Below are 13,189 nucleotides of genomic sequence, written 5' to 3'. Positions count from 1 at the left end.
GGCTCTGAGCACCCTGGTAGAGCTGTGGGTGTCCCTGTTCATTGCAGGGGAGTTGGACAGGATGGCCTCTAAGGGTCCCTTCCAACTCAAATGTTTAATTCTGTGATTCTATGATTTTGGGTCCAGGGTGAAACCTACAGCTCTTTTATGGTGGGAGGCTTGATTCATCCCTGGAGCTTGTTCTACACTTTGTTGATTTTCACCTCTCTTGGACCCCTCCTTGTCCTCGTGGCAAGAGGCTGATTTGGACAAGAAGGAAGATGGCAGTGGTGAGAGCAGTCCTTTGTGTGCCCATTGGGGCACTCCAGCCCTGCTCCTGGGGTGGCTGTGCCTGCTGGAGCTGGGCTGGGGGAAGGCTCCCTGCCAAGAAGCCCTGTGCTGGGTCTGGGCTCAGTCACACTTCCCGGGGATGCCTCCACACCCAGCTCCACCTGCACACATTGCTGAGGACCAGGGACCGAAATTAAGGCTGGAGCAATTATTCTTGACCTCCACTGGCTTTTCCCAACCACTCCCATTTTCTGTTTTTGCTTGAACCCCCTTCCATCTAGAACTGGCCCTATATCTGGAAGGTTCAGGATACAATTTCTGGAAACCCTTCCAACAAAAGAGCCCCACCTTTGTACCGAGGGAGGCCACACCGCGTACCCCCATTTAACCCCATTCAACTGTAGGGATCTGAAAGCGGTCGTATTTCAGAAGAGAAGTTGCCGGTGAACCACATCCTTCCGGAGATCAGCTTTAGTCCGGAGCAGCAGCTGGAAGAGACAGACGGTCCACGGGCTGAGCAAAACCCTTCCCCGGCTCCCCCAGGTGAGCGGCGGCCGAGGGGAGGCTGCCCCCGCCCCGCCGGTGAGTGTCGGCGAGGGGAGGGCGCGGGGCTGAGCTTCGCATTGCCGGGGGGTGCGGAGGAGGGAGGAAGGGAAGGAGGGAGGAAGGGAGGGGGAAAGGTGCAGCGGGGTGGGGAGAGCGCTGCAGACACACCTGCCGGGGCGGGAGCGGCGGAGCGGGGCGCGGAGATCGGAGCGGGATGGCAGGTAAGGCTGAGCTCCCCGCAGCCCTCGGAGCGCGTCCCTTCCACTTACTGCCTTTGTCCCCCAGTGTGGATTCTGCTTCCGAATGTGGATTTTGCCCCCGAGTACAAATTTTACTCCCGAGTACAGATTTTGCCTCGGCGACCGCGCTGCTGGAGTTTGTTCCTCTTCCCCTCTTTCCCTCTACGGGTTTCCGACTGCCTTGCGCTCCCCACCCCGATCCCAGGAGGATCCCTGCTCCCGGCTCTGCCTGCCGAGAAGCTTCTCGCACAGCTGCCTTGGGTTTTGTGGAGTGAAACTTGGATTTGAAAGCATAAACTTTGACTTAGAGCCCGAGGAGCAGGGCTCAGAACAGCACTTCTGTTGCATCCTCGCACATACTCATCTCCCTGTGGGACTGAGCCCATTTCTGCAAGAAACGCAGATTGTTTTCTTTGTTCAACCTCCTTGTCAGCAGGATGATCCAGATTTGTAGCAGTGGTTATGCTCCTAAGCCTTTTGGTGCTGGGAATCAGACACTTGTGTATCTTCTGTGGTTTCGAGAGTCCCCTCGTCCTGTTATCCTCCACCCAGCAGACCCTGAGCCTTCTGTAGTTCTGTTTGGAGGATTACCTTCAGCACACCTCTCTCAGACACCCTCCTTGCTGTGCTGATTGGCCTTCTGAAATAGTGCGATACCATTCCCAACAATAGAAGTAAAAAAAAAAAAGAAAAGAAAAAAAAGAGGGAGATTTTCTTCCTTCTGCCTTCATGCAACATGAACCTCTGCACTGCGCGAGTTGGACTCAATGATCCTTATGTGCCCCTTACAACTTGGGATATTCTATGATTCTATGACTGCTGCTCAGGATGTTAGTGGCTGGGGTAGGAAAGCTGCCCTCGGTGCCAGCACCAGAACAGGAGGTTATGGCACCCTCTGTGAAGGAGTTGGATGTACTTTGCCTGCTATAAAAGGATTTGTGCTGGCTGGTGTCGTGAGTGTTGTTTCTCAACTGAAAATAGATGCTCTGGTTGGGTTGATACCTGAGTGAGAAGAGAGGGCCCTATGGATACCTGCTCCATTGCTTCATCCATGGGGCACATTCACCAGCTGTAAGAGGCTTTGGCCTGTTGACTTTAGGAGGTCCTTCTTGCTTTGGTAGACGGAATGATTGCCTTGTAGCTTTGCCTTGTTGCTGAGTATTTGCAGTGCTCTGCACACACGTGTGGAAGATGCGTGGAAGATACACTTTTGACATCCCCCCTTTGGCTCCATTACCTGCAGCCAAGCTGCTCCATTGCACACTGTTCTTGAGACCTTCAGTTCAGTCACTGTTGCCTGGAGGCGGTGCTCAGGGCAAACGGATCCCCAGAGAAACCCACCCCTCTTACCCCAGTATGAGAAACATGTCTCAGGCGTAAATACTTTTATGCTCGAGTTTCCAGTTCTCTGGAATAGGGGAAGATGTGTGGTGGTCCGGGGGATTCAGGTTGGATATTAGGAAAAATTTCTTCTTACAAAGAGTGGTGATGCAGTGGCACAGGCTGCCCAGGGAAATGGTGCAGTCACCGTCCCTGGAGGTGCTCAAGAGCCGTGTGGATGTGGCACTGAGGGACGTGGTCAGTGGGCATGGTGGGCAGGGCTGATGGTTTGACTGGGTGATCTTAGAGGTCTTTTCCAACCTTGATGATTCTATGATTCTACGATTTAAGAACACTATGGGGTGAAGATGTTATCTTCTCCAGTCTTCTTATAGTATATTCTCCTAAATTCCTTATGCCCCACTGCCTCCTGCACGTATAAGACAGTAGTTGAGCCTGCTAAGATCCTACTGGAAAGAGTTGTTTGTAAAATAACTTTTGACATATCTGAGTCCTGGTTGATGATCGAACCGTTTGCAGAATCATACCTTGACTTGTCCTCCCACGTATTTTGTCCTTTGCTTATTCATTTCTCCTCAGATTTTCTCTTTCCTTTTATCTTGCCAGCCCTGGAGAATGCCTCTCTCCAAGCCTGCAGCCTCTCGGAGCAGGAAGAGGAAGAAGATGCCCTCTGGGAGAAGATAGAGAGTGCACGGCACCAGCTGACCCGCTCCCTGAACCCTGCAAAACTCACCCCGTACCTGCGCCAATGCCGTGTGATAGATGAGCAGGATGAAGAGGAGGTGCTCAATTCATGCCGATTCCCTTGCAAAAGCAACCAGACAGGTGGGAGAAAGCACAGACTGGCAGGCAGTGCTCCCCCCCCATTCCTTTCTCCAATCCCTCCATTTCATGGAGGGAAGTAGAATTGGTGGAGATGCTTTTTTGAATTGCCCTAACTCCTTTTCTGTTCTTCCAGGCTACCTGATGGACATCCTTCGGCGCCGGGGGAAGCGAGGCTACGAAGCCTTCCTGGAGTCTTTGGAGTTTTACTACCCAGAGCACTACACACGACTAACAGGGAGGGAACCGGCCCAGCGCTGCTCCATGATCCTGGGTAGGGGCAGTGCTCGTCTTCCCTTCAACTGCTGCATGGGAAGGGCCAGAAATATGTGCATGGGCGCGTGCATGCATAAACCCCTGGTTCATGGTCCCTGTGTGCAAGGAGCCTTGACAGTCGTGTGCTCTGGATCTGGCAGGGTGCGGACTGAATGCATGCGTGCAATGGACCGAGGGGACCAAATGCGTTTGTGTAATGGTCCGTGGTGCCGCTAACCCAGGCTGCACGCCTCCAGGAGGCTGTGACACCCTGTGATGGGTGCTTTTTGGGAGTTACCCATTTCAGCAGCCATATCTGATTCTTCTTTGTCTCCTACAGATGAAGAAGGCCCCGAGGGGCTAATGCAGTTCTTGCTGGTGGAGGTGAAGAAGATGAGGGCTCAGAGGAAAGAGCACCTGCTGAAGGAACATCAGCTCCAGGCAAAGAACCAGACCCTGGAGCAAGAGCAAGCCCGGCTGGAGCAGCGACTGCAGGAGCTCCTGAAGGTGCAAGAGCGTTGCCAGCGACTGCGGGAGGAGTGGGACTCTAACAGTGTGGAGCTGCTGAGGCTGAAGGATGAGAATTACATGATGGCCATGCGCTATGCACAGCTCTGTGAGGAAAAGAACATGGCTGTGCTGCGGAGCCGTGACCTGCAACTGCTGGTAGGGTGTTGGGAGATGGCTCATCAGTGGGACAGGGGGGTCCCATAGCAGTGGGGTTGAATGGCCCAGGGGGGACATTCAGCTTGCCCATGTCTTTGGAGACATTCATGGTCAGGCTGGAAGGGCTCTAGGTTACCTGATCTAGCTGTAGGTGCCCCTGTTCATGGCAGGGGAGTTAGACTCGCTGCCTGTAGCAGCGCTTTGGCCAAGAATCATCCCCCTCCCTGGCACTCCCCATTGCCTCCTCGTCCTCTGCTGACGTTTCGGAGACTCATGCTGCATACCTGAAAGAATTAATGACACTGCACTCCAGCTGCCAAGCTCTCAGCTCCAGCAAACATGCACCCGTTTCCTGTCTGGGCAAGGACCAAAATACCTGGAACCTCTTAATAACCCAGCTCCAGGAGGTGCCTCCTGGCATTCCCCTCCTGCCTTGGGCTTCTCACACAGCCCTGCGGTTCATTCCCTATCTCATTCTGCTCCTGCCAGAATCCTTCCCTACCTTTTATCTGTTGTTCCTGCCTGCGCTCGTTCTCCCAGGCCTCCTCTGAGCAGAGAACTGAATTGCTTGTGGATGAGGCACTGGCATAGGCTGCCCAGGGAGGTGGTGGATTCACCATCCCTGGAGGTATTCCAGGACCACGTGGATGTGGCACTGAGGGACATGGTCAGAAGGCATGATGGGGATGGGCTGATGGTTGTATTCAATGACCTTAGTGGTATTTTCCAACTTTAATGATTCTATGATTCTATGATCCTAACAATGGGATGGAGAAACCCTGTGGAAACGGGGGCACTCTGCTGTGGATGTATCTCAGCCGGGAAGCCCTTGAGGACACTCCCAGCTACCCGCACTGGCAGCACACCTGGGGGCCCTGGTCCATGCAGTGTCAAGGCCAGTTGCACAGTAGATGCCCTAAGGTAGCAAGAAAGTTGTTGCACAAAGTGAGGAGTCAGAGATCGAAAGTGCTTATGCAAAAATTTGATGTATGTGCACCCTCCTCTCCTCTCCTGCAGGGAAAAGCTTTAGTGTGCAGTGTGCTAACTTTTCCCTAGCCGAAGGATTCTCCCTCATGTGGTTGCCCAGCTTGCTTTCCTCACCTCCAGGCCATTTTTCCGCCCAGCTCCCATTCTCCCATGGCGGCAGAAGTTCCAAGGCACGTTTGTCAGGCTATGTGTTCTCCCTGGCTCACAGGTGGATCAGCTGAAGTGCAAAGTCACCAGCCTGGAGGAGGAGTGCAGCCTGCTGAGGAAGCAAGCGACTACCATGCCCCAACGGGATGCAGAGGAGCGAAGCCACCCTGACGCTATGTCTGAACTGTGGGCTGAGAATCAGCGGCTGACGGCATCACTGCAGGAGCTGCAGGGCATGCTGCAGGTACCCCATGGGGAAGAATGGTTTGGGTTGGCATGGGGCTTTGCATCCATCTGGTCGAAGCAGGGACACCCAGAGTGGGGTGCTCAGGGCCACATCCAGGTGGGTTTTGAAGGTGTCCAAGCTCCAGTGATGATTATGGCAGTTTTTCAAGCCTGCCCTTTGCTCATCTGCTGGGCTGGGCTAAGCTGGAGGTGCTGGCAAGGTGGTGAAGGCATCTCCTCATCTCTTAGACTCCAGGCGAGGTCCCAGTGCCGGGCTCTGAGCAGATCTTGCTGGACATCCTGGAACACGACTGGAAGGAAGCCCAAGATGACCGACAGGACCTCTGCCAGAAACTCAACTCGTTGCAGAGTGAGCTGCAGTGGGCTGAGGAGCTGAGGGATAAGGTAAAGCATCCATCACCACCACCCTTTTCCTGGCATGCAGCCACAGCAGTCACTTCTGACTAAGTGGCTAATGTTCACTGCTCACTGTTGCCAGTACCTACAGGAGGTGGAAGACCTGCAGCTGAAATATCGAACGCTGCAAAAGGACTGCGATCTCTACAAGCACCGCATGAACACAGTACTGCTGCAGCTGGAGGAGATTGAGAAGGAGCGGGACCAGGTGAAGTGCTCTCTGCCTGCCAGCAGAATCAGGGCTTTTGGCTTTGCTCTGGGTACCTCTCCTTCCCCAGTGAGTCTTCTCTATCAGTGGGAAGAGGGTTTTGTAGTGTGGTCCTTCTCACCCCCAGCGTGGCTCCTTGTAGGCTATCCAGAGCCGAGATGGGGTGCAGCTGCAATACTCACAGAGCCTGATTGAGAAGGATCAGTACCGCAAACGTGTGCGGGCCCTGGAGGAGGAGAGGGACGAGCTCCTGAGCAAGCTGAGCCGGGTGGAAGGGCTAAACAGCACGCTGGAAGCACAGCTGCAGCGGTGCCGGGGCAACCGCAGCCTGGGCAAGGTGAGCAGGGCTGGAGAGAAGAGGGAGCTGAGGACAGGGTTAATCTCAGGGGAAATGCAAGAGAATGATGAGTCCCTTCTCTCTCAGATGTGCAGCTCTTCCTACTCCCTCTGCTCCAACCTCAGCAGCACATGGAGCCTTGTGGACAAGCCTTCTGACCTTACAAGTGGACTCACAGACCCGCTGGATGTTTCTGCCATCACCTTCCCGGGGGACTCCGCCATTCAGAGCATGGTAAGCACTGCACCATGAGGATCTGGCGCTGATCAGTGGGGCAGTGGGGACACACTACAGGGCTTTGACTTGGTGGAAGGCTTGGTGTGGGGCAGGGAGCCATACTCAGCTGGTGGGAGAGTGGGCGAGTAAAACTCTTAGAATCATAGAAACATAGAACCATTAAGGCTGGAAAAGTCCACTGAGATTATTTAGTCCAACCATCAACCTATCAGCACCGTTTCCACTAACCATGCCCGTCAGTGCCACAACTGGCAACCTAGAAATCAACATCCCCATATAAGGTTGTTATTCTCCCCAGAAAGCTTTGTAATCACATCCTGGGGGGTGTACATTACAAAAAAATGGGGATACAGTGGCAGGTGTCTCCATTCCTGCTGTCTCCTTGGGAAAGCAAAAGGCCCCTGGGTGTTAGGGTAATTCTGAAGAGAGGTACCCCAGGAGCAACCTAGACCAAAGGAAGGAGAGGTGCTGGTGTAAGCAGGCGTCTCTCTCTTATTCTGCCCAAGGAGGGGACTCCTGACAGCGAGAAGGACATCAACCGCCTCTCTACCTTCCCCTTCCCTCCTTGCATTGGCTCCATCCTTCGGCGGCAGCGCGAAGATAGGTGCATGCCCTACAAAAGGTGACTACTTGAGTTGGGGTCTCATCCAGGGTTTGTGGGGGCTGGAATGTGCAGTTTTGCTATGGGGAACCTGGAGTGGGAGCTGAGGGTGAAAACTTCTGTGTCAGAATTGGTGGAAAGCTGTGGGGATGGAGTTGAGAATGGGATGCAAACAGGCTTTAAATAACTGCTACCTCTCATCTCACCGTTGTGTTTCCTCTACAGCTTGTCCTGTGGCTCCTTTAGCAACATGGAAGATACAACAGGTACTAGAGTGGGAGCTTTCCCCAAAGAGTTTAGCAAGGGAGAAGTGGTGGGGTTAGGGATAGAACAGCATTCCAAGAGGTGATGTGCCCTCTCTCTTCCTTTTGCTCTCTTTCCTAGGCAGTGGTTTTGTGAGCATCCCACCTGGGGCCTTCTCCTCCTCTTCCAGCAGTACCTACACCAGAGTGAAGTCAGAGACCTGCTTGTCTATGCTTACCAGCCACCAAGAGATCTCCAGGAGGTACTTCCTCCAGGAGGAGGACCATGACCCGCTGCTTGGGGGAATGTATTCTGGTGCTGAGGAGTCATGCCTGGGAAGCTGTTTGTCCTGCAAGTCCTTCCCTGATAGCAAGGGAGAAGATAAACATATTGGGCTTAGTGGGGTAGAGAGGCATGTGGGGATTCACAAACGCTGTGCACCTGCCCTGGTGATGGACCATGAGCCATGGGAATCTAGTCTTTAGAAAGGTCAGCAAGCTTCAGTTGATGGTGTTTCTCCTTGCCAGGTCACTGGTGGTGCAGCTCACAAGCATGGGTCACCCCAGCAGCCTGTCGCCCCATGAGAAGAGGCTGGGAGCAGACATCTCCATCCTTGGAGGGAACAAGACGGGGATTTATGTCCAGTGGGTCAAGCCAGGCTCAGAAGTTGAGAGCACAGGACTCAGGGAAGGGTGCCGGCTCATTGAGGTGGGTCTGGGAGTGGGATCATGCTGGAGATGTGCACTGGACCTGGAATGCATGAGCATGGAGTGAGGCCCAGTGTGAACTGGCTTCTGGTTCGCTTGAAGCCCTCCTCTATCTCTCTTGTTTTCCAGTTCTGCTCTTTGCCTACAGCTTTATGCAGCTTGAACAGGCATAGAGTCCTCTGCACTCAAACATGCCAGTGTATGTGATGATGCTCAGTCTTGCTGAAATGCTTCCTTCAGGTGTGAAAGGGGAAATCAAAAAAGGAGCCACATGGATTAAGGCAGCGATATGACTGTCTCCCTGGAGCTTCCTGTCCTTGTAGTATTGCAGAGCAGTTTGCATTCTGCATATGCCTGTTGCAAAACAATCAATTCTGGAGAGACATCTCGCAGGCTTTCATGACCCTCTCAGAGAATAACTGCTGTGAAGAGAGCTCCTGGAAGGAGGGAAGGGCATTTGTTTTGGCAAGAATGACACCACTTTAAATACAGCCACGGTGCTTGAATTGATATCCCACCTGTAGCTGAAAATAACCCAGCTTCCCCGCCTCTGCTCCCACACGTGTTTGTGCACATGTGTTTGCTTTCATATCAGCCCAGCATTCAAACTGGGGGGTGGCTGACAGCAGCAGTTTCAGAGGCAGAGGAGAGAATCAGAGGCTGATGAGGATGCTTGTCCTCAGGCAGAGCTTGCCCTGGGCCTGTACCATCCCTTGGTTAAACCTGATGGGTGAGGAGCGGAGGGGAGCCTGCACTTCCAGATCTAATAGCATCCATTCTGTGCTAGCTGAGGGTCCCATCACTGAAGGAAGAGGTGCTTTCCCTGGAGAACTGTACACGTGAGGTTGCTTACCTGAGCCTGCTGCATTGGGATGAGCCCTCCAGCCTTGTCTTCCAGCTAGACCTGCAAGGTAAGGCCCTGGCAGCTGGATTTCCTTCCAGCCTGAGCTCTTCGCTTCCCTTTGCAAGCCTTTCACCCAGCCCTGGAGGTAAGTCTCAGCTATTCTCTGTCTTCTTCTCTTTGGTCCTAGGCTACCAGGTGTGATACTGGGCTTGGCCATAGCTCTGGTTATTTTCCTATCTGGTGTCACATGTCCTCTGTTACATAATGGAGGTACAGACCTTCTGTCTGTTTTCCTCTGCATCCCCCTCCGAACCTTAACATCAGAGATGTGCTGGAGGCTTGGCTATCTTGTTGGTTATGGTTGTCTACTGTGTCCCCACCTGTAGTGACCTACATCCCTTACTCCAGGGTACCAGCCTCTGCAGGAAGCCCTGGAAGAAGGGAAGAAGTTTTCTGGAGACTCCTTCTACATCCGTACCAACCTGTCCCTCCTGGAGCCATCAGACCCTTATGCACTATGTGTCAAATGTCGGGAGATCCTCCACGTCACAGACACCATGTACAAGGGGCGGCTGGAGTGGTACTGTTCCCGTGTTGATCCCTTGACCATGCGGGACTTGGACAAGGGGACGGTGCCCAACTACAGCAGGTAACAGAGGAAGGAGGAAAGCAGGGATGAACATGGTGTGCTTGCTCCGTTTCTTTGTGGAGAGCGTTTCTGAGGAGTTCAGAAGCGTGTGGGTTTGCCTTTTCATTGTGTGGGATTTCCAAGCCTTAAACCTTGTGCTGGGGACCAGTGCTGTAGTTTTTGGGTGCCCTTGACAGACAGGGAGGTTGAGTGAGGGTGTTGATATACCTGTGGGGTTTGGGAAGGAGCATCACAGCCAACTGTGGTCCCTGAGGTCTCTAGAATTGCTTGAGTTAACACCGTTGTCTTTTCAGGGCACACCAGCTTTTGAAGATCCAGGAGAAGGTCCACATACCTGGGCAGCAGAAGGGCCACAGAAGTAACGTAAGCCAGAGAAGCCAGCAAGGAGAGTTTTTGTAACACACTTTTGTAATGGTCAATGCTCTCAACCTTGTTGCACTCCCTTCCTCCTCAGCTAAAGAAACGGGCCTTGGACCAACTGCGCTTGGTGAAATCCAAACAGCAGAAGAACTCAGAACAGCCCTGTCAGCAGCTGTGGCTGGACCCCTGCTCAGGTGAGCTGCTAGATGTGTTGTCTAATTGTCTCTGGGGATCCAGCCATCCCCCGTGAGAGGACATCAGCAAATGGAATGCTTTAGTCTCCCTGGCCAGGGCCCTTCTAATGAGATTTTGAGAAGGCAATTCATATTTAAAAACTCCTGCTCTTAGGCTTTCTGGGGCTTTCCAACATTTCTGTAGTTCCTGGGATCTTCTAAGGTTTTATGGAGAGAGAAGAGGTCACTGTGGTCATAAGGTCGCTACTGGTGTCCAGCTCCAGTGAAGCCCAGGGAATGGAAAGAGGGTTGTAAAAGCCAAGGCAGTGATGTAACCAGGGAAGGGTCTCTACTTGAGATGCGTGGTAGGTGTCTCCATGAGTGATGATAGAGGCTGGTGCAGGAAAAACTGAATGGTCTGTGGGATGGTGGCAGACTGCTCTCTCAAATTCTCACCTTTGTCTCTCTCTTTTTTCTTCCTGTCTTTCAGACCCAGACAGGAGACTGAAGCCTTACAGCCTGGTGCACCCTGTGGTGGTCAAGACACCCCGTCCCGTGGTGCTGTCACCCAGCTGCATCGCATCACGGCTCATCAGGAACCTGCTGGACTTGCCCACCTCTCGCCTGAACTTCCACGTGTGCCCAGCAGGTAGGCGGTTAAGAGTGGCAGACACATACAAAGTTGCTTTAGGAGCCCATGGCTAAGTGACATACAGCATGCAAGTTGCCTGCTTTCTAAGTAAAAGGGGCTGTTTTCACTTTGTTGCCTCCTGTCACTTCCTAGCCATGAGGTAGGAAGAAAACATGCTGCTCAAGGAGGTAATTTCTGTGGAGGCCTTGGAAAGTCCAGTTCAAGGAACAAGTCCTGAAGTAAGAGATGTGTACACTCTCTTGGAGAGGACACAAGGTGCATCTTCAGTAGTTAATTGTGGGGGTATTTCAGCCTTCCCAGATGATAACCATTGAGCCAATTTTGGGGCCAATGCTACGCATTCCCTCCTGTTCTTAATCGGATCCTATCCCTTTGGCCTTCAGGGAGGCTAGTCCTCCATTCTGGTCTTCTGAGACATGGGGATCCTCTTGTTTCTTTGAGTGGGTGATGGTGGCACTGCCTTGCTGCTCTGATGGCTCTTCCAAGGGCTAAAGCCCTTGCCTGAGATGGGATGTGTAGGTTGACTTCACTCCTGCCTTTCCTCCTTGGGAATGACATTATCCTTCTTTCCACCAGTGACCTGAGACTGTCACACCACTGTAGGAGCTGTAGGAAAAAAGCTTTTCTCCCATACAGTGTTTTCACACAGGACAAATTCTACTTCCTGCCTCCTTCATCCTCCTTTTCCCATCTCTCTCCTTTCCCATGTTTAGAGTTCATGCTTTGCCAGCTGCTGGACTGAAAAATGAACTGGTATACTTTTAGGGGATGGTGAAAAAGCTATTCTGCTGAAAAAGGATGGCTCTGCAAAAATGTGGTTGCTGGGCTTCTTAGCTGAGTGACTTGACCATATATCCTGTCCTACTGAGCCCTCTGCAGGGTCCCCCTAACATTGCACGGGAACGTGCTTCAAAGCCATTTACTGCAGCTGGAGTGCCTGCTTCAGCCATACTAAGATTCAGAGCTTCCTACTACCGTTTGTGGTCTCTGTGTGAGTTGCCTCGTCTTCTGCTGGAATTGCTGGGGGCACGTGGTGTGCACTGATCATGCCAGACTTCACTGTCCCACCAACTCTACTCCCAGTTCTCTGTCTCACCGTCACCTTTCTGCTGCTCTGCTGCATGGCACGGTCTAAGGTGCCGTCTTTCCACCTCTGAGCAGAGAGAGGAGGTTTGAGTTGACACCAACAGGAGGTTCAGCTTGCTCCCCATCTTCCTCCCAATCTCCTGCACCAAAATGTGTGCTCTCCCTGCTTCCCCAGTCATCTGTGAGCTCATGCAGCTCACCAGCCTAGCAGATATATTACCTGGCAAAATAAAATAATTCATTTTCTGCTATGTTTCATCAAGGAGGGGCTGGAGCAGTGTAGAAGGGGGGTCAGATATGGGAGACAGCTTTGGATGCTGCTGTACCACAACACAAGAGCTGCTCTTGCCCTGCAAGGTCTTCAGCTGTGATATCTTGCTTGTTCTGTAAGCAGAAAGCAGCAGGAAATCCATGCCAACGTGTAATGCTGTGTAATTAGACTAGCTCGCCAGAATCCGTAAACACTGAACTCAGTGAGCATCAGCACCATAGCAAGCATGCAGAATCTGAGGTAGAATGTACAAGAGGGAGATGAGGATGTTGCCTCCCTCTTCATCTCTCCTTTCTCTCTTCCCTTGCAGAGAAGCTGACAGAAGGGAACCCCAGTGCTGCCCATGTGCAGGAGCCCCCTGTGTCTAGAAATGCCCCTCAGGAGCGAAGGGAGAGCAGTCAAGTCTGCATGATCCAGGAAGCAATGGAGAAGGTGCTGAGTGGTTTGGGGAGAGAAGGCTGGGATGGGGTACCATGTTCAGGTGGGAAGAAAGGGTGGGACAAGGGAAGGCAATTGTCTATTTTAGGGCTGTGTGATTTGGAGGGTCGAGGTGCTGTGGGTCTGGGAATCGGTGACTGTGGTCTTTTCCCTGAGTCTCTTTCAAGCCCTGGTGAGAGAAATGGGAACTGGGAACTGGTAGGGGAGAGAGTGGGAAGTGCCATACGCAGAAGCAACCTCCCTGCTTTCATGTTCCTCGTTTTAAAGAAAGCAGCAAGAGCTCTGTTGAGGGCAAATGGAGAAATGTGGGGCTGTTGGTGACAATGATAAGAAAAGGGATGAGAAGATGGGCTGAGGCTGAGTGAGACATCTGGTGGGCTCTTGGGCTGGGCTGGCTGTGATGGAGTGGGTGACCCTGCTCTGTAATTCTCTCCTTCCATCTTGGCCTTGTCTGTAAATCCCACATTT

The 13,189-nt window shown here is 52.6% G+C and overlaps 1 protein-coding gene across 1 annotated transcript in view; it reads left to right on the top strand.

The window, feature by feature from the left end:
* Positions 1–13,189, top strand: part of CARD10 (caspase recruitment domain family member 10) — a gene marked incomplete at both ends in the record, with an annotated part of 28,246 nt that overhangs the window by 14,049 nt on the left and 1,008 nt on the right. The window contains 19 exon segments of the mRNA XM_079532702.1: positions 700–852; positions 3,003–3,221; positions 3,355–3,492; positions 3,814–4,139; positions 5,335–5,517; positions 5,748–5,903; positions 5,998–6,123; positions 6,266–6,460; positions 6,548–6,694; positions 7,204–7,319; positions 7,524–7,564; positions 7,683–7,803; positions 8,069–8,249; positions 9,036–9,237; positions 9,501–9,741; positions 10,035–10,104; positions 10,196–10,295; positions 10,765–10,923; positions 12,594–12,715. Coding sequence (XP_079388828.1) covers positions 700–852; positions 3,003–3,221; positions 3,355–3,492; positions 3,814–4,139; positions 5,335–5,517; positions 5,748–5,903; positions 5,998–6,123; positions 6,266–6,460; positions 6,548–6,694; positions 7,204–7,319; positions 7,524–7,564; positions 7,683–7,803; positions 8,069–8,249; positions 9,036–9,237; positions 9,501–9,741; positions 10,035–10,104; positions 10,196–10,295; positions 10,765–10,923; positions 12,594–12,715 — 2,996 coding nt within the window.

Source organism: Tetrao urogallus (genome assembly GCF_951394365.1).
Source record: "Tetrao urogallus genome assembly, chromosome: 1".
In the NCBI taxonomy this organism is placed as follows: domain Eukaryota; kingdom Metazoa; phylum Chordata; class Aves; order Galliformes; family Phasianidae; genus Tetrao; species Tetrao urogallus.
Note: the sequence above shows the minus strand (reverse complement) of the source record. Positions and strands in the feature narration are given on the sequence as shown.